This window comes from Erinaceus europaeus, chromosome 3 (assembly GCF_950295315.1).
Source record: "Erinaceus europaeus chromosome 3, mEriEur2.1, whole genome shotgun sequence".
Taxonomy (NCBI): Eukaryota; Metazoa; Chordata; class Mammalia; order Eulipotyphla; family Erinaceidae; genus Erinaceus; species Erinaceus europaeus.
In genome coordinates this window covers 69,386,456-69,406,364 of record NC_080164.1, presented here as the reverse complement: position 1 = coordinate 69,406,364, position 19,909 = coordinate 69,386,456, and the positions used below count along the sequence as shown (strand labels likewise).

Below are 19,909 nucleotides of genomic sequence, written 5' to 3'. Positions count from 1 at the left end.
TGAAGGAGGTTTGGAACTCAATGGAGCTGGGGGAAAAGTGGTTATATATTTCTGATCAGAAATACAGCATACAGTCTACTACTAGGAAAAACAGCAAACATGGGTTTATACACCATCTTTAGATGGACACCCAACTATTTTATTTTATTTTGTAAAGAATCCATTTATTTATTCATGAGAAAGATAGGAGGAGAGAACCAGTCATCACTCTGGTACATGTGCTGCTGGGGATCGAACTCAGGACCTCATGCTTGAGAGTCTAGTGCCTTAGCCACTGCGCCACCTCCCGGACCACTAACACCCAACTATTTTAAATAAGAGATTTAAGCTTTTATAAAGTTCAAAGTTGAAGGGGCTGAACTGGTGCAACCAGTTAAGCATACATGTAACAATGCTCAAGGACCCTAGTTCAAGCCCCTGGTCCCCACCTGCAAGGGGGGAAACTTCACAGGCAGTGAAGTAATGCTTCAGATGACTCTCAGTCTGTCTGTCTGTCTGCCCCCCTCAATTTCTCTGACTCTATCCAAAATAAATAAACATTAACAACAGCAACAACAAAAAAAGCTCAAAGTTTTGATCTACATTTCTATTGTAAATGGCTTATAAGACTATTAGAGTTTTCATTGTGCTCACTTCCAATACTAGGGGTGGTAGAGACAGCATAATGGTTATGCAAACAGACTCTCAGGTCTGATACTCTGAGGTCCTAGGTCAATCCCCACCACCACCATAAGCCAAATGTACAGTATTCTGGCATGGGGAGGGGAATCCTATAAAGGATTTATTTACATTTGATTATCAACAATTTTCTGTCTCAGACTTTCAGATAACTCCGTTGCTTCAATACACAGCACCAGCAAAAAGTCTTTTCTTTATGGAAGTTTCACAAGTCAGTGTGCACATTCATCTTTTTCTACATCATTAGCACTGCCACTGCTATCTTCATCACATATTTGAGATGGGATGCTGTGGAGGGAAAATGTTCTTTCCACTGAAAATGTATTATGCCCAACAAATACTGCTTTCAATGCAATTTGACCTCGAGCTGTAGCAAAGACGCTACGTAAAGTCATCAAATACCACCATTCTCCATCATATATGTATGTTTTTGTTTTTGTTTTTACCAGGGCACTGGTCAGCTCTGGCTTATGGTGATGCTGGGGATTGAACCTGGGACCTCACAGTCTCAGACATGAGGGTCTTTTGCCTAACCACTATGCTCACTATTTCTCCAGCATGCCAATCTATGCTCATAGGTTTCAAAAACTGCTTCCTGATTACTACCCCTTAAACTAGAAGGCAGCAGGGCTCAGTGGTGGTGCAAGGACTCAGGTTTGATCCCCCAGTCCCCACCTGCAGAGGGAAAGCTTTGCGAGTGGTAAGGCAGGATTGCAGGTGTCTCTCTCTCTCCCTTCCTCTCACCCCCTTCCCTCTCAATTTCTGGCTGTCTCTATCCAATAAATAAATAGATAATTTTTTTTAAATATGAAGGCAGCACGGTCTTCCATGCTGGGAAAAGGGAAAAAATAAAGGAAGGGAGAGAAGGGAAAGAGATTAGATAGATAGATAGATAGATAGATAGATAGATAGATAGATAGATAGGGATGCAATCCTTCAAAAGAACAGGCTAAGATAATCATATATTGGAGTCAGGTGGTGACATACATGGTTGAGCGCACATGTTACAATGCACAAGGACTGGGGTTCAAGCCCCTGGTCCCCAGCTGCGGGAGGAAAGCTTTACAAGTGGTGAAGCACAATTTCTGTCTCTATCCAAGATAAAAAAAAAAAAAAGAGAGAGAGAGAGAAGAAGGAGGAAGAGGAAGTGGAGGAGGAGGAGGACAATTATGCATTAAGACAACCAGGGTCTCCCTTTGTTTCATAAACCAGCATTTTTCCAAGTGTGGTCCATAGACTCCATGAATCAGAAACTCTGTGGCAGGAGCCTGCGTTTTTAGAAGCCCTCTATGCTGCTGCTGCTGCTTCTGATGATGAAGATGATGATGGTTATGACCACGACAACAATGATTTTAACCAGAACTCTGCTCAGCTCAGCACATTGCCATATCAAGGACCAGAATTCAAGCCCCTGACCTGCAAGGAGTACACTTCTAAGCGATGGAAGCAGATCTGCAGGTGTCTATCTTTCTCTCTCCTTCTATGCCCTCTTCCCCTCAATTTCTCTCTGTCCTATAAAAAATAGAAAGTGGGGGTGGGGGAAGGAAGGAAAATAAGGTGTGGTCTGAGAGGTGGCACCATAGGTAAAGCATTGAACTCTCAAGCATGAGGTCCTGAGTTCGATCCCTGGCAGCACATGTACCAGACTGATGTCTGGTTCTTTCTCTCTCTCCTCCTACCTTTCTAATAAATAAATAAATAAAAATCTTTAAAAAACTAAAAAAGGAAAAAGAAAGGAAGAAAATATGGCTGCCAAGAGCAATAGGTTCGAAGTGCCAGCACCAACCCCAGCAGTAAACCTGGTGGTAAATAAATAAATAAGTGTCTCATAACCCCAAACTAGAAATGTCTGTTGCCTTAAGTGTAATGAAATTTTAACAGAGACCTTTAGCGTCATGCATAAAACTGAAGTGTGCCAATTCAGAGCAGGGCTGAATATTTCTACTCGGAATTTCTTACCTGGAGGGATATGAAGTCTATATAACAGCTTGATTTTCTCATTCATTTCTCCATTATACATAATATCTGAAAAAAAAAAAGAGAGAGAGAATGAGTAACTACAAATAGTTAAAGTATATCTGTCATGACACAAACTCACTGTGGAAAGTAAGCTCAGTACTTGTTTGTGGAGCCTGTGTTCCCTGTGTCCCTAACCCCAGGCACCCCACTATATGAGGAATAAAAAGGTGATGATTGGTAACTGACTGCCACAAGAACTATGTCTGGCCACCACCTTGTGAAAGATCCTGATTTCATGCACAAGGGCTAGGAACACATGTCATTTTAAAGATACATTTACTTATCCTATGCCACAGAAAGAGGCCAGAGCTCTGCTCAGCTGTGTCAGAGGCAGGCGTGGGACTCAGGCCTGTGAGCCCTGTGCTCTGACACAATGGGTCTTTCAGATCCAGAAGTATGGCTCTTACCAAGTTTTCATTGGAGTCCTTGGGGTCAAAAAGGTCAGTGACAATATGGTAGTCTGGGCCCCTCCCCTACCACCCTTGAGGAAACAAACTACCATCACAAGGGGAGCCTGCAGAGTGATTTTTTTCTCAGATCACAAAGTCATGTTTCCCTGTGTGAATGAGAATTCACAGCTCATTATGCAGATCCGCCTGTTCTACATTCATCTTGTCTCGTGTTCACAGACTCATATGCCAACTCAGCTCATAGCAGCTAACACCCAGAGACATACCGAGACAGCTCACAAGTGCTTTGAATTCGATAAGATGGTCCATGTTGTCATCCAGGAGCCTGAAGGTCCTTTCAGCCAGGATCTCTGTATGAGTGCCACAGGTCCATGGAGAGACAAGCTGAAACAGGTGTGCAAACTGCTGGGTGTCTATGCGGTACTGCTCTGCGTAGGGCCTGCTGGGGTCATGGCGTGGAGTCGCAGGCTGGGGCTGCTCCCAGTAACACCTCATCATGTGTTCTCTCTTCAGACAAGAGGGAGAGAGGAAGCGTGAGGGATGGCGGCGCCTAGGGGAGGCTGCATACTTAAAGGCCAGGGCCATCCTGGATTCGCATGACTTGCTTTACCTTGTGAAATTACTTTTAAAATAAACAATGTTATAATGAAGAAAAATTAATTAAAAAAAAAAAAAGAATTACAATCCCACCACTCTGATCTGACATATAAAAGTATTTCTTTTCATTCTTTAGTCTGGACTCACATGATTATGTAATTCTGACCTTTTTTTTTAATTTGAAACTCTCTCCTTTCTCTCTCTTTTTCTTCCTTTCTTTCTCTCTTCATTCCTTCCTTTCTTTTTTTTTCTTTTTTCTCTTTCTTTCTTTCTGTTTTCTTTGGGGCTTCTCTGGTCTGGGCTGACTTTTTCAGACAGAGGAAAAGAAACCAAAACATCTACAGTCCAGGAGGTGGTGCAGTGGATAAAGCACTGGATTCTCAAGCATGAGGTCCTGAGTTCAATCCCCAGCAGCCATGTACCAGAGTGATGTCTGGTTCTTTCTTTCTTTCTTTCTCTCTCTCTCTCTCTCTTTTCCTATGTTTCTGTAAATAAATAAATTCTAAAAACAAGAAAGCATGTAAGTTCCCATTCAAGTGAGAGCCTGAACCTGAATTATAAGCATGACTAAGCAGTCACCCTCCTAGATGAATTAATCCCTCTGGCTCTAAAGCTTTTTTTTTTCTTTCCCCCCTCCAGGGTTATCGGTGGGGCTCAGTGCTGGCACTATGAATCTATCACTCCTGGCAACCATTTTTTTCTGTTTGTTCTTTTTTTTTTCCTTCTGTTTTTTATTTGACAGAACAGAGAGAAATTGAGAGGGGAGAGGAAGACAGAGAGAGAAAGATAGGTACTTGGAGATTTGCCTCTTGTGAAGCTTCTCCCCTGCAGGTGGGCAGGGTGGGGGGGGGAGAAAAATCGAACCAGGGCCCTTGCTCATGGTAGTACTTGCACTTAACTGGGTGCACACAGGCTGGCCCCTACTCTAAAGCTTTTTCATTGCCCCGACTGTTGGTATGCTTCTAATTCTGCTTCTGAAAACCCCTTCTGTTTCATTTGGTTTAATCCCCCCTGCTTAACACTGTATTCTATTTACATAACCACTGTTGACAAGCACCACCCTCCCTCCAGGGCATTGGTGGTTCAGTGGTAGAATTCTTGCCTGCTCCGTCCCCTCTCCTTGTCATACCCTGATTTTCACCAGTCACTTTTCTCTCCACCCTCTCTACGTCACATCCTGTTCACACCCTACTTGGAAAGTATATATAAGGACAGAATTGTTCGTTTTAGTTTAGTTTTTAGTTTAGTTTAGCTCGGCTTAGATTGCGCTGCGTTCCACATGAATAAAGAGATACTGCATACAGCTCAACCATGAGTCCCTGGGTCGTCTGTCTCCCGTCAGTGAAGCTCAGCCCGACACCCGACCAGGATTTTGTGCGTATGCCAGTCCACCATACCCAGAAGACTTTTTCATTTCCAAAATAGAGGAGGAGAGCCAGGGAGAAACCAAAGAAGAACGAGAGATACCTCAGCACCACCCCACCATTTGTGAGGCTTCCCATTTGTGAGGTGTCCCCATATGGTGGCTGGGGGTCTGGAACTCAGTCCTTAATATGGTGAAATATGCACTCTACCAGGTCATCCACCTCTCAGGCCTCTGTTAAATTTTTTTTTTTTTAATTTAAGTGTTTTTTTTTTTTCCCCACCGCCCAATCTCCATATCCCACCCCCTCCCCCGATAGCTTTCCCATTCTCTAACCCTCTGGGAGCATGGACCCAGGGTCATTGTGGGTTGCAGAAGGTAGAAGGTCTGGCTTCTGTAATTGCTTCCCCGCTGAACATGGGCGTTGACTGGTCGGTCCATACTCCCAGTCTGCTTCTCTCTTTCCCTAGTAGGGTGGGTCTCTGGGGAAGCTGAGCTCCAGGACATATTGGTGGGGTCTTCAATCCAGGGAAGTCTGGCCGGCATAATTTAAGTTTTAAGAAAATATTTATTTATTCTCTTTTTTTGCCCTTGTTGTTTTATTGTTGTAGTTATTGGTGTTGTCATTGTTAGATAGGACATAGAGAAATGGAGAGAGGAGGGGAAGACAGAGAGGGGGAGATAAAGACAGACACCTGCAGACCTGCTTCACCACTTGTGAAGTGACTCCCCTGCAGGTGGGTAGCCGGGGGCTTGAACTGGGATCTTCCTGCCGGTCCTTGCACTTTGTGCCACCTGCACTTAACCCGCTGCACTACCGACCAACTCCCTTAAAGCTCTTTTTATTGTAGCGAACTATATATAACACAATTTAGGGCAGGGGAGCTAGCAGAACGGTTATGCAAAACAGATTCTCATGCCTGAGGCTCCGAAGTTCCATGTTCAATCCCCCGCACCACCATAAGCCGGAGTTGAGTAGTGCTCTAGTAAAAAAAATTAACATAAAAAATTACAATTAAAAAAATAAGTTACTTATTTACTTTGATAGGACACAGAGAAATTGTGAGGGAAAGGGGATAGGAAGGGAGAAAGACACCCGAATAATAGCTTCACTACTAGTGAAGCCCACTCCCAGCCCTGAACAGTGACTCATGCACTTAACCACATACATCACCACCTGCCCCCCATTTAACCATTTTTATGTAGTTGTCATAGTTTCAATCATATAAAATATACAATCTGTTATCTAATATTTTCACATAAAAACAAGTTATCTGACAATGATATGTTACTAGACAAAACTTATATATGGGACCCAGAAGAAAGAGTAACACTGATTATCTAGTGGGGGGACAGAGATCCAGATGTGAAAGAAAGGCTCTCTACTGCATACTTTTCCATATGTTCTGAATTTTGAGCCACATGAATACATTAGGAATTCATCAATTTAAAAGTTAAAGAAATGATGAACTGAAGTCTTGGGAATAGACCCAAAACAAATCAAAAAGGATCCTGTCACTTGGAACTTGGTTGGCCTCTTCTGGATGCATTTTTGTTTGTTTGTTTATTTAATTTCTATTGTTTATTTATTTAAGACAGAGATACTGAGAGGGCAGGGGAAGAGAGAAAGGGAGAGAGAAAGAGACACCAGCAACACTGCTTCACCACTCATGAAGGTCTCCCCCTGCAGGTAGGGGCTGGGACTTGAACCCACAGGTTGCATTCCTTTTTTTTTTGTTTTTGTTTTTGCCTCCACAGTTATCACTGGGGCTCGGTGCTGGTACTACAAATCCACTGCTCCCTGTGGCCCCTTTTCTCCATTTTATTGGACAGGACAGAGAGAAACTGAGACAAGAGGGGAGACAGAGAAAGATAAGACACCTGCAGACCTGTTTTGTTGCTTGTGAAGCGACCCCCCAGCAGGTTGGGAGTGTGGGGGGGAGGGGGGCTCAAACCCACATCCTTGCGTTTAGTACTGTGTGCACTTAACTGAGTGTGTCACTGCCAGCTCTCAGGATGCATGCTTTTTAAAAATATATGTATATTATTAATTTATTATTGGATAGAGATAGAAATTGAGAAAACAGAGAGAGATCTGCAGTCCTGCTTCACCAACTCCTGAAGCTGTCCCCCTGCAGGTTGGGACCAGGGGCTTGAACCTGGGTCCTTGAGCACAATAATATGTGTGCTTAACCAGGTGTGCCACTGCCTGGCCCCAGGATTTTTTTTTTTTTTTTTTTTTTAACCAGAGCACTGCTCAGCTCTGGTTTATGATGGTATGGGAGATTGAATCTGGGATCTTGTAGCCTCAGGCATGAGAGTCTGTTTGCATAACCATTATGCTATCTACCCCACTTCCCCCAGGGTGCATTCTTTACACCTGTACTAACCCACCTCAACTCACTGAAATGGTTCCCAGTGGCTACAGTGTTTGTCATGATTACCATAAGAACGACACAGAAACAAGTAGAGATACTGCAAGGCATAATTGCACTTGGGTAAAGCAAAAATGCCATCTGTAACCTTAATGTCACATTTGCTACATCCATGTTCCTTAAGTAGCTTTTGCAGAATTGCAAAAAGTACCAAGGAGCCAGAAAAGTAAAGCCATCAATAATTAACAGATTTTTCTATCAGAAACACCTCTCGGGGTGAGTAGAGCAATGGGTTAAACACACATGGCGCAAAGCACAAGGACCTGCCTAAGGATCCTGGTTGAAGTCCCCAGAGCCCCACCTGCGGGGGGGGGGGGGGGGGGGAGGTGCTTCACAGGCAGTGAAGCAGGTCTGCAGGTGTCTATCTTTGTCTTCCCCTCCTCTCTATTTTTCTCTATCTAACAACAACAACATCAATAACAACAACAGTTACTACAGCAACAATAAAAAGCAACAAGGGCAACAAAAGGGAAAATAAATAAATATAAAAATTTTTTTTTTAAAAGAATCATCTCTCCAGCTCTATTAGTCTTTTAAATAGGAAAGAGAAATAGGAGTCAAAGAATTGTCAGCTCTGACCCTCTTTTGAATAGTCTTTGTATTAAAGCTGAGCAGTGCAGTCAGTACTTAATGACTTTTATTCTTCATTTAAAGCAAGCCTGAGTGGTCCGGGAGGTGGTGCAGTGGATAAAGCATAGGACTCTCAAGCATGAGGTCCTGAGTTCAATCCCTAGCAGCACATGTACCAGAGTGATGTCTGGCTCTTTCTCTCCCCTCTTTGGTTTCTCATTAATAAATAAATAAGATCTTTTTTAAAAAGCAAGGTTTAAATTTATTTAAGTTCAGATATTCAGAGTGTCTTTCAAATCGAGGTCAATCCCAAATAAAAGATTTCTTATGGTAAATGTGACATTTGTCTGCCTGCTTTTATGCTTCTTTTTCCAACTTTTCCTCCTAGGTCATCAAAGAGAGGTTTTGCCAGGCTTGACACCAAGTAAACTTTGAGTTTATATTTTCTCTTTATGAAACAAAGGAAGCTATAAAGCAGGTGATGTTTACAGAAGACATGTGCCAGAGCAGGTCTCACGACACTTCCTGCTTATCATGATGGTGGTGTGCCAGGAACTCATTAACCCAACAGATATTCCAGTGATGCGTCATCACACGCAGCAAGGGCTCAGAGAGCTTCTGCAGCTCTGCTTAGAAGTACCTACTACTGCTCATGAGAATGTCAATGACTTTGGCAATCTGAGCTCAAGAGTGATGGTGATTCAGTAGCTTCTACCAGGGAAAGCTCTGAAAAGCAGGGCCTCTCCCACAGTCGACTTGCTTCCTGCAGTTGCTCACTTCTCACTTTTACTGCAAGGGTAGTGGAAATGGACCAAAATGTCAGCTCTAGACCAGGAAGATAGAGCAGTGGCAGTATGTGGCAGGTCCCAGGTTTGAGGGTGGGCACCACTAATAGAGCTGAGCAGTGCTCTAACCATGATGATGATGATGATGATGGTGGTGGTGGTGGTGAAGCAAACAATCAGGTGCTTCTCTTTCCCATTTTTTTTTAATAATTTATTTCTTTATTGGGGAATTAATGTTTTACATTCAACAGTAAATACAATAGTTTGTACATGCATAACATTCCCCAGATTCCCATTTAACAATACAACCCCCACATGTCATTCTTTCATGGACCTGTATTTTCCCCACCCACCCACCCCCACCCCAGAGTCTTTTACTTTGGTGTAATACTCCAATTCCATTTCAGGTTCTACTTGTGTTTTCTTTTCTAATCTTGTTTTTCAACTTCGGCCTAAGAGTGAGATCATCCCATATTCATCCTTCTGTTTCTGACTTATTTCACTCAACATGATTTTTTCAAGGTCCATCCAAGATCGGCTGAAAACGGTGAAGTCACCATTTTTTACAGCTGAGTAGTATTCCACTGTGTATATATACCACAACTAGCTCAGCCACTCATCTGTTCTTGGACACCTGGGTTGCTTCCAGGTTTTGGCTATTAAAAATTGTGCTGCCAAGAACATATGTGTACACAGATCTTTTTGGATGGATGTGTTGGGTTCCTTAGGATATATCCCCAGGAGGGGACTTGCAGGGTCATAGGGTAGGTCCATTTCTAGCCTTGTGAGAGTTCTCCAGACTGTTCTCCACAGAGAGAGGTTGGACCAATTGACATTCCCACTAGCAGTGCAGGAGGGTTCCTTTGACCCCACACCCTTTCCAGCATTTGCTGTTGTTACCTTTTCTGATGTATGACATCCTCACAGGAGTGAAGTGATATCTCATTGTTGTCTTGATTTGCATTTCTCTGACAATCAGAGACTTGGAGCATTTTTTTCATGTGTTTCTCAGCCTTTTGGATCTCTTCTGTGGTGAATATTCTGTCCAAGTCCTCCCCCCATTTTTGGATGGGGTTATTTGTTGTCTTGTTGTTGAGTCTGGCAAGCTCTTTATATATGTTGATTATTAAACTCTTATCTGATGTATGGCATGTAAAGATCTTCTCCCATTCTGTGAGGGGTCTCTTGGTTTGGGTAGTGGTTTCTTTTGCTGTGAAGAAGCTTTTTAATTTGATGTAGTCCCATAGGTTTATACTTGCCTTAGTCTTCCTTGTAATTGGATTCGTTTCATTGAAAATGTCTTTAAAATTTATGCGGAAAAAAGTTCTGCCAATATTTTCCTCTAAGTATCTGATAGTTTCTGGTGTAACATCCATGTCCTTGATCCACTTGGAATTGACTTTTGTATTTGGTGAAATACAGTGATTCAGTTTCATTCTTCAGAAGCATGTTTCAACCCATTGTTTCCAACACCATTTGTTGAAGAGACTCTGCTTTCCCCATGTAATAGTCTAGGCACCTTTGTCAAAGATTAGATGTCCATAGGTGTGGGGCCTCATTTCTGGGCTCTCAATTCTATTCCACTGGTCACTGTGTCTGTTCATGTTCCAGTACCAAGCAGTTTTGATGACAATGGCCCTATAATACAGTTTGAGATCTGGGAGTGTGATGCCTCCGGTTCTGTTCTTTTTTCTCAAGATTGTTTTGGCAATTCTAGGTCTTTTCTGGTTCCAGATAAACATTTGTAGCATTTGTTCTATTCTCCTAAAAAATGTGCTTGGGATCTTGATGGGGATAGCATTAAATTTGTAGATGGCTCTGGGTAATATATTCATTTTGATGATGTTAATTCTTCCAACCCATGAACATGGAATATCTTTCCACTTCTTTGTGTCTTTTTCAATTTCTTTGAGTAGTGACTCATAATTTTCATTATACAAGTCTTTGACTTCCTTGGTTAGGTTTACTCCTAGATATTTTATTGTTTTTGTTGCTATAGAAAAAGGAACTGATTTCTGGATTTCAATTTCTTCTAACTTAGTGATTGCATAGAGGAATGCCACTGACTTTTGAATGTTAATTTTATAGCCTGACACATTACTGTATTGCCTGATGATTTCCAAAAGCTTCTTGCTGGATTCCTTAGGTTTTTCCATGTATACTATCATGTCATCTGCAAATAAGGAGAATTTGACTTCTTCTCTTCCAATCTGTATCCCTTGAATTCCTTGCTCCTGCCTGATTGCTATGGCAAGAACTTCCAACACTATGTTGAATAGTAATGGTGATAGTGGGCAGGCCTGTCTAGTACCTGATCTGAGGGGAAATGCTTCCAGTTTTTCACCATTGAGTATGATGTTGGCTGTAGGTTTGCTATATATAGACTCCACTATCTTCAGGAATTTCCATCTATTCCCATTTTTTGTAGTGTTTTGATCATAAAGGGATGTTGTATTTTGTCAAAGGCTTTCTCTGCATCTATTGATATGACCATGTGGTTTTTGATCTTGCTTTTGTTGATGTGGTGGATCACATTGATTGATTTACATATATTAAACCAACCTTGCATGCCTGGGATAAACCCCACTTGGTCATGATGAACAATCTTTTTGATATACTGCTGTATCCGGTTGGCTAGAATTTTGTTCAATATTTTGGCATCTATGTTCATCAGAGATATTGGTCTGTAGTTTTCTCTTTTGGTTGTGTCCCTGTCTGCTTTTGGTATCAGGGTGATGTTGGCTTCATAGAAGCTGGCAGGGAGTATTCCAGTGTCTTCAATCTTCTGGAAGACTTTTAAAAGTAGAGGTATTAGTTCTTCTTTGAAAGTTTTGTAGAATTCATTTGTAAAACCATCTGGTCTAGGACTTTTATTTTTGGGAAGATTTTTGAAAACTGTTTCAATTTCATTAGCTGTGATGGGCCTGTTCATGTTATCCACTTCCTCTTTACTTAGTTTTGGAAGTTGGTAGGTATCTAGGAAATCATTCATTTCTTCCAGGTTCTCTAGCTTGGTGGCATATAGTTGTTCATAGAAGCCTCGCATGATATGTTGAATTTCTGCAGTGTCTGTTGTGATATCTCCTCTTTCATTTACTATCTGATTTATTTGGATTCTCCCTTTTTTGTTTTGTGAGTCTGGCTAAAGGTTTGTCGATTTTGTTCACTCTTTCGAAGAACCAACATTTACTTTCGTTGATCTTTTGTATGGTTTTCCTATTCTCAATGTTATTTATTTCTGCCCTAACTTTAGTGATTTCTGTCCTTCTGGTTGCTTTAGGGTTCCTTTGTTGTTCTTCTTCTAGGTCTTTAAGATGTGCAATCAGGCTGTTTATTTGTGCCTTTTCTTGTTTCCTAATGTGTGCTTGTATAGCTATGAACTTCCCTCTTAGGACTGCTTTAGCTGTGTCCCAAATATTTTGATAGCTTGTGTCTTCATTTTCATTGAACTCTCGAAACATTTTGATTTCTTCCTTGATTTCCTCTTTGACCCAGAAGTTGTTAAGAAGTGTACTGTTGAGCTTCCACATTTTGGGACTGTTACTAATCTTTTGTTGATTGTTAAGTGTTAGTTTAATTCCACTGTGGTCTGAGAAGATGCTTGGGATGATTTCAGTGCTCTTGAATTGGCTGATGCTGTCTTTGTGGCCTAATATATGGTCTATCCTTGAGAATGATCCATGTGGATTTGAGTAAAATGTGTATTCCAGTTTCTTGGGATGAATGACTCTGAAAATGTCCAATAGTTCTAGTTTATCTATCTCTTCATTTAGCTCCCTGATGTCTTTATTGATTTTCTGCCTGGATGATCTGTCAAATTGAGATAGTGGGGTGTTGAAGTCCCATACTATGATTGTGTTACTGTTAATATATTGCTGTAGCTCTTTCAGTAGAAGTTTGATGTATTTAGATGGCTTCTCATTGGGTGCATCAATGTTAATAATTGTTAAGTCCTCTTGATTGACTGATCCTCTGAGCATTAAGTACTGTCCATTCCTATCTTTTTTAATCTTATCTATTTTAAAGTCTATCATGTCAGATATGAGAATAGCTGTTCCTGCCCTTTTTTGTGGGCTATTGGCTTGTATGATAGTTTTCCATCCTTTCACTTTAAGTCTGTGTTTGTCTTGTTGAGTTGGTGAGTTTCCTGTAGACAACATATTGTTGGGTTGTGTTTTCTGATCCATCTTCCTACTCTGTGTCTTTTAATAGGTGAATTCAGGCCATTGACATTTATTGATATCAAAGATTGAAGATATTTTAACGCCATTCTTGTAGAGTTTTAGAGTGTTTTGATATATGTCCTATTTGTCGTGGTCTGGTTGTTTATAGGAGACCTTTCAGAACTTCTTTCAGGGCAGGCTTGCTTCCTTCAACTGTTGCTTGTCTGAGAAGGTTTTGATGCTTCCATCTAGTCTGAATGACAGTCTAGCAGGATATAGTATTCTTGGCTGAAAGCCTTTCTCATTGAGTACTTGATAGATATCTTGCCATTCTCTTCTGGCCTGTAGTGTTTGTATGCTAATCTTATGGGTTTTCCTTTGTAGGTGACTCTTTGTTTTTCTCTTGAAGCCTTCAGGATCCTTTCTTTATCCTTATTCCTTTCCATTCTAAGTATGACATGTTTTGGTGTCTTTAGGTCTGGGTTAATTCTGTTTGGGACTCTCTGGGCTTCTTGAATCTTTATGTCTTTGGTGTTGTCTAGACTAGAGAAATTTTCAGCTATTATGGCCTGGAGAATGCTTTCTTCCTCTCCTTCTCTTTCTTCCTCTGGTATACCTATAATGCGTATATTGTTTCTTTTGAAGTCATCCCATAGGACTCTGTTGTTGTTTTCAGCATCTCTTAATCTCTTTTTGAGATCTCTTACTTCTTCTTTAGTTGTCTCTAATTCATCCTCAATCTTGCTAATTCTGTCTTCAGCCTCATAGATTCTATTCTCTTTGCCATCTACTGTTTTCTGGAGTTCATCTATTTTGTTGCCCTGCTCTGATACTGTTTTAGCTTGTTCAGCTAGTTGCCTTCTTAGCTCAGCGATTTCAGCTTTCAGCTCTCTAATAACCATGAGATTATTAGAATTTTCTTCCATATTCTCATTTGTTGTTCCTGCATTTCTGATTACAATTTTTTCAAATTCTTTACTCACTCCTGTTATTATTTCCTTAGCTAATGTTTGGATGTTGAACTCGTTGTTTTGTGCTTCACCCTCTGATGGACTTTTAGCTGGACTCTTGTCCTTTTTCGAGTCTCCAATATTTTTTCTTGTTGTTTTAACCATTTTATATATTTTGTTATGAGTTCCCTTTATCAGTACTTTTCAAATTATTGATCACTATTGCCTGGATTGACTTGTGTCTAAGTAATTTAATTAAAGGGTTTACCGTGGTGGAAGTTAACAGTTGTCTCAATCCCTGAGTTGGAGCTCAGTGGTTTAAAAGCCTCTTTTTTTTTCTTCCCTGTAGGCTATGGGGGCCTGAGGGCTTTTAAACTATCAATAGGCTTCTTAGCTTAATCACTGACTCCTGACCAAGAGATAAAGCAGGGTGTGGCAGAGATAATCCAGTGGTTATGCAAAGAGACTTTCACAGCACCTCAGCTATGCCACCGAGGTATAGGTCTTCTCCTGAGTTTCCAGGTTAGATCTCTGTCCCCTGGTGTCCCTCCCTGTTGCTGCTCCAGATTCTGAGGGTAGTAGCAATGGAGACTCAGAGTTGCACTTGGTGAGTCTCTGGGGAGTCCTTTCCTCCCTTCAGCTGTCCCCTTGTTGTGGAGCAGACTGGAGGTGGTGTCTCCACTGATAAACTGTTGAACTGTTAGCAGTCACTTAATCTCTCCTTAGGCCCCTCTCTCCTCTCTGTCACCAGCCACGCATGTTTGTACTCACGGGTGATTTACTGGGTTCCTGTGGTCATTCTAGTCCTGTCTTGTTTCGGTCCGGGTGGTCTCCTTTGGTATTCCTAGTTGATCCCGGAGAGGAGAGGAGAGAAAGCGATCTGCTGCTCGTAGCTCCGCCTCCAGAAGTTGAATCCCCTCTCCCATTTTTTTTTTTGTATTTTATTTATGTTATTTTTGAGAGAGATTCAGAGAGAAAGACACAAACACCAGAGCACTGCTCAGCTCTGGCTTATGGTGGTGCAGGGGATTGAACCTGGGGCTTTAGAGCCTCAGGCATGACAGTCTCTTTGCATAACCGCTATGCTATCTACCCCACCCTCTTTCCCATTTTTATTAACTGTTTCAAATAAGAGACTTTCTAGAAAGATACCTGAAAATACTCTTTTCAGGAAGATTTAAGTATCAAAACTTGACAGTCCATCTACACAAATATCAGAAGTATGATTTTAAAACTATTTATTTATTATTTATTCCCTTTTGTTGCACTTGAAGTATGATTTTTTAAAAAAAATATTTATCTATTTATTTATTCCCTTTTTTTGCCTTTGTTGTTTTACTGTTGTAGTTATTATTGTTGTTGTTATTGTTGGATAGGACAGAGAGAAATGGAGGGGGGGAAGACAGAGAGGAGGAGAGAAAGATAGACACCTGCAGACCTGCTTCACTGCCTGTGAAGCAACTCCCCTGCAGGTGGGGAGCTGGGGGCTCGAACTGGGATCCTTACGCCGGTCCTTGTGCTTTGCGCCACCTGTGCTTAACCTGCTGCGCTCCCGCTCGACTGCCAAGTATAATTTTTTTAAATGTCATGACTTTTTAAAATTTTTTAAAAATATTTTAATTTTATTTATTATTGGATAGAGATAGAAATTGAGAGGGGGAGGAGGAGGTAGAGAAGGAGAGAAACAGAGAGACACCTACAGCTCTGCTTCACCACTTGTGAAGCTTTCCTCCTGCACGTGGGGACCAGGTGCTTGAACCCGGGTCCTTGTACACTGTAATGCTTAACCAGGTGCACCACCACCTGGCCCCCAAAAGTACGATTTAGTAAGTTTTTTTTTGTTCATAGAGTTTATTCATTCATGAGAAAGATAGGAGGAGAGAGAGAAAGAACCAGACATCATTCTGGTACATGTGCTGCTGGAGATTGAACTTGGGATCCCATGGTTGAGAATTCAATGCTTTATCCACTGCGCCACCTCCCAGACCACATGATTTAATAAGTTAACCACTGCCAATTGATAAGATTATAAAGTTATTCTATTTCATTGTATTATTATTATTATTATTATTACTATTATTATTATTTTACCAGAGCACTGGTCAGCACTGGTTCATAATGGCATGGTGGATTGAAACTTGGGACCTCAGAGTCTTAGGAATGAGAGTCTTTTTGCATAACCACTATTCTATCTTCCCTGCCTGATTCTAAAGCTACTTAAAAATGAGTAAGAATGGGGCTGGACATGTAGTTCAGTGGTAGAGCACATAATTTGCAGGTATGAGGTCCTGGGTTCAATTCCTGGCAAACCACCCCAGTCAAAATGAGTAAGACCACACAGCAACATGGAAAAGTGTTAAGAATTGTAACAAGGGAAGACAGACTAGAGTTCCAGAAATATGAAACTGTATACATGTGTTACAGGAGGGACTGTGAGTAACTACAAAGTATGTAGGTGATCATTTTAGTGGGGTCACTGTGCCATCTAGTGTGAAATGGGAACAGCACAGACATCAAAGGACAGACCTCTGAGCAGAGTGCGGATACTTTAAACATGGGCTGTGCAAGGCCTGCTGGGAGATCCTGAGAAGCACCTGCATTCCTTCCTCTCAGATGGTTGTCAGTGGTCTGGCTCCAGGGAAGATGTCTAAGAAATGACTCTGGAGATGGTACAGTGAATAAAGCAGTGGACTTGTGTGCATTAAGTCCTGGGTACAATCCCTGGCATTGACTGTGTCTGAGTGATGCTCTGATTCTCTCATAAATCAGTAAATAAATAAATCTGGAGGGGGGGGGACCTGCTTAAGAATGTTTCCTTGGAAACAGCTATTGACGAAGAGGTGAAGGTATATAATTTCTCAGTAGAAGCCAGAGGACCAGTGTACACTCACTGGCTCATCCTGGGCCAGCTGGTGCCCTCTGCTTGGGCATGGCTCAAAGTCTATTATCCCTCATCCTCCCACATTTTCATACCTTGAATAAATCATACAGTTCCTCTAGGTCTTCAGGAGAAATTGAGACTTCTGGGGTCACAACACGAAGCTTGAGGAAAGAATTAGAAGCAACAAGTCAATTTCCTGCCTGGAGCTGGGGGAACCTGTGAGAGGAAAGGGCTCTTCTTCACTCATTTGAGGCCTCAGCCTCCCTGAGCCAGCTTCCCCCATAAAGAGATCTTTGCCTTTCTATCATGAGAATCACTTTGCAGTATCGTTCTCAGGGATTTTATCCTCATTCTCTTTCACACATTAGCGTCTCAGGACAAATTATACAAGTTCTAATGGAATTAAAAGCTAGCAAGGAGAAAGTTTGGACAGCAACTGGATAACCACTAAACCTCATCTGTACATGGTATTTTACATTCGTATCTCCTTTAAGGCTGTAAAGTGGGTATTACTACCCTTATTTCCATATTTTCTAAAAGGGGAAGTTCACCACAGTTAATTTGTTCAAGGTGTGTCTGACTCTTCTAGTGAGGTCTTCCCTAGTATGTCGGTAATTCAGAGGGGAAAAAAAAAAAGTAACAGCTGCTATTCATTTTCAGGTTACGTGACCCACATTCTTCCTAGTGGGCACCTGACTGCTAGAACTATCTCAAATGGTGATTACTCACCACATTCTGCTTCGTGGTATCTTCGTGGCCTTGGAGGACCCTGATCCTGTGCTTACAGCGCAGGTGCTCAATCTCTTCCACAGACTGGTCTCCAAATTTCTGCAGGAAAACAAGGGGTCAGCTACTCACAGAAATCTCTTCTGAATACCAATGCAAGGAACAGCCTCCAGCAGCCTTCCCTGAAGTCAAGAGCTTCAGAGGGGATGTAGGGAGTGTCTGATTACCTCATAGGAGTCCCGGATCAGGTCAGCAATGTCTGTCACAGGAAGGGGCTCCTGGTCGTCAGAGAAAAAGGCATGGTGACTGCCAATGGGGGGGCCCGGGCTGTCTTCGTTCTTAATGTGATCTAGAAACCTGAGCACAGCAAGCATCATTATGGCACAGTGACCCCTCGCTCACTCAGGCACCACACAGGAGCTACTGGGCAGGCCTCAGCACTTTCAAACAGTTCCTTTGTCTCCAAGTGCTGGGAGGAGGCATGGTAGCAACTACCATGCTCCTTTGAGAGGAAAGGACAAAAAAACACAACAACAACAACAAAAAAACCCATCAAGCTGGACTTTGAAGGCTTAGCTCCATGATTTCCAGGCATCAGTGAGTAACTCTACAGTAAAGTACATATAAATTCCTATAAATAGGGGAGATTTTAAGCATTCCTAACATTCTGGTTTTATTTTTTTGTCATCACTGGAGCTTCACCATTCTGAGCTGACTTTTTCAGACAGACACAGAGAAGCAGAGAGGAAGAGACACCACAGCATCAGAGCTTCCTCCAGCTTGGTGGGGAACAGCCTGGAACTTGGATCATGCACACGGCAAAACAGACGCACTAACCAAAGGAGTCATCTCGTTGGCCCCTCCTAACATTCTGAAAGGGAACCTTTTCTTTCTGCCGCCCAGCTTGCAATCATCTCCAGTAAACTCGGGTTCTAGTCCTCAGCCTAGTAGGATTTTTCTTGCACAGCACACACCAGCCCCATGCACATAAAATGTCTGAAATGTCCAGTCAGTGGCCTGAGACCAGCATTTTGGGTTGACCGTGGTCAAGGCCAGGGCTCATTTAGACTCAGGACATCTTGATCTTCTCACAGGGAGGCACTGCTAGCTCTTATTCTCCTGGGTTCTTACCTGCTAGGAGGAGGGAGGGAAGACGGTACTCTACCACACCCCGCAGTAGTGTGCAGGATGGACTGGCTCTGAGAGTCACAGGGGGACGGGTGACAGAGTGGAAGGAAAACTGTCACAGCAATGCCATGGCTGCGGCTGCCTGCCATCTGCCTTCCAGAGTTCTGCCCACAAGCCCCCAGTCAGCCACAAGAGCAAGCCTGGGCCCACCTGCTGAGGACCATCAAGGCCTGGCCATCATCCTTGCTGCTGCACAGGTCCTCAGCGTTGGCCTCCAGCACAGCCAGTCCCAGCTGGAAAATGGCTTTTATCCCATCGTAGAAGAAGCAATCGACCACATGCACTGCACTCTCCAGAGGCATAATGCTGAGGAACAGAGTCAGGAACCACGAAAGCGAGATGGATGCCAGGGCTGAGAGGTCGGTCATGTGCTCCGCCAGCTCGGGGAGGTGCTCTTTGATGAGCTCCTCAAACACAGACTGGTCCACTTGGGCCCCTGGAATAAGCAGGCCATGGACATGTGGTTGGGGAGGGACTGACACTCTCTAAAGTTAGACTGAAATTAAAAGGACTCTAAGCTAATCAGAACAATGAAGCAGAACTTAATCTGGAAAAGGACTTAAACTTAAATTGATTTTTGACCCCCCCAAAAAAATTTTTTTGACATTTTGACTGAAAGTAATTGAATGTGAAGAAGGACAGTATTTAAAAAAAATAGTGCTTGATCAAATGCATATCTGTGTGGGAAGGGGTATGGAGGAAAATAGTGATCTCTACACCACACAGCCAAAGTATTTGAAATATATCACAAACCTATATATCAAAATTACTATAAAACTTCACAAAGACAATATAGAAAAAAACAAAACAGGGGGAAAATTTAGTCAAAATTAAAGACTAAAGTGGCAAAGAAGTACACTATCCAAATCAACTATTTCACCGGCCCCCAACAACAAACTGTTGTGTAAAGAAAGTCACACATAAAAGAGGACATTCTGGGAGTCCTCTTTTCTGCAGTGGTGTAGCGGGTTAAACACACGTGGAGAAAGCGCAAGAACCAGCCTAAGGATCCCGGTTCGAGCCCCCGGCTCCCCCACCTGCAGGGAGTCACTTCACAGGTGGGGAAGCAGGTCTGCAGGTGTCTGTCTTTCTCTCCCCCTCTGTCTTCCCCTCCTCTCTCCACTTCTCTCTGCTCTCTGTCCTA

General features: G+C 42.3%; 1 protein-coding gene across 3 annotated transcripts in view; it reads right to left on the bottom strand.

Annotated features, from left to right (window-relative positions):
• The window catches only part of TBC1D8 (TBC1 domain family member 8), a 152,909-nt gene that overhangs the window by 12,560 nt on the left and 120,440 nt on the right, over nucleotides 1-19,909 (bottom strand). For all 3 annotated transcript variants that reach the window (XM_007521864.3, XM_060187435.1, XM_007521866.3), the window contains exons 12-17: nucleotides 18,916-19,201; nucleotides 17,805-17,934; nucleotides 17,581-17,679; nucleotides 16,944-17,012; nucleotides 3,374-3,614; nucleotides 2,638-2,703 (exon numbers count right to left, since the gene is read on the bottom strand). In XM_007521864.3, coding sequence (XP_007521926.1) covers nucleotides 2,638-2,703; nucleotides 3,374-3,614; nucleotides 16,944-17,012; nucleotides 17,581-17,679; nucleotides 17,805-17,934; nucleotides 18,916-19,201 — 891 coding nt within the window. The remainder of the gene's footprint in view (nucleotides 1-2,637; nucleotides 2,704-3,373; nucleotides 3,615-16,943; nucleotides 17,013-17,580; nucleotides 17,680-17,804; nucleotides 17,935-18,915; nucleotides 19,202-19,909) is intronic.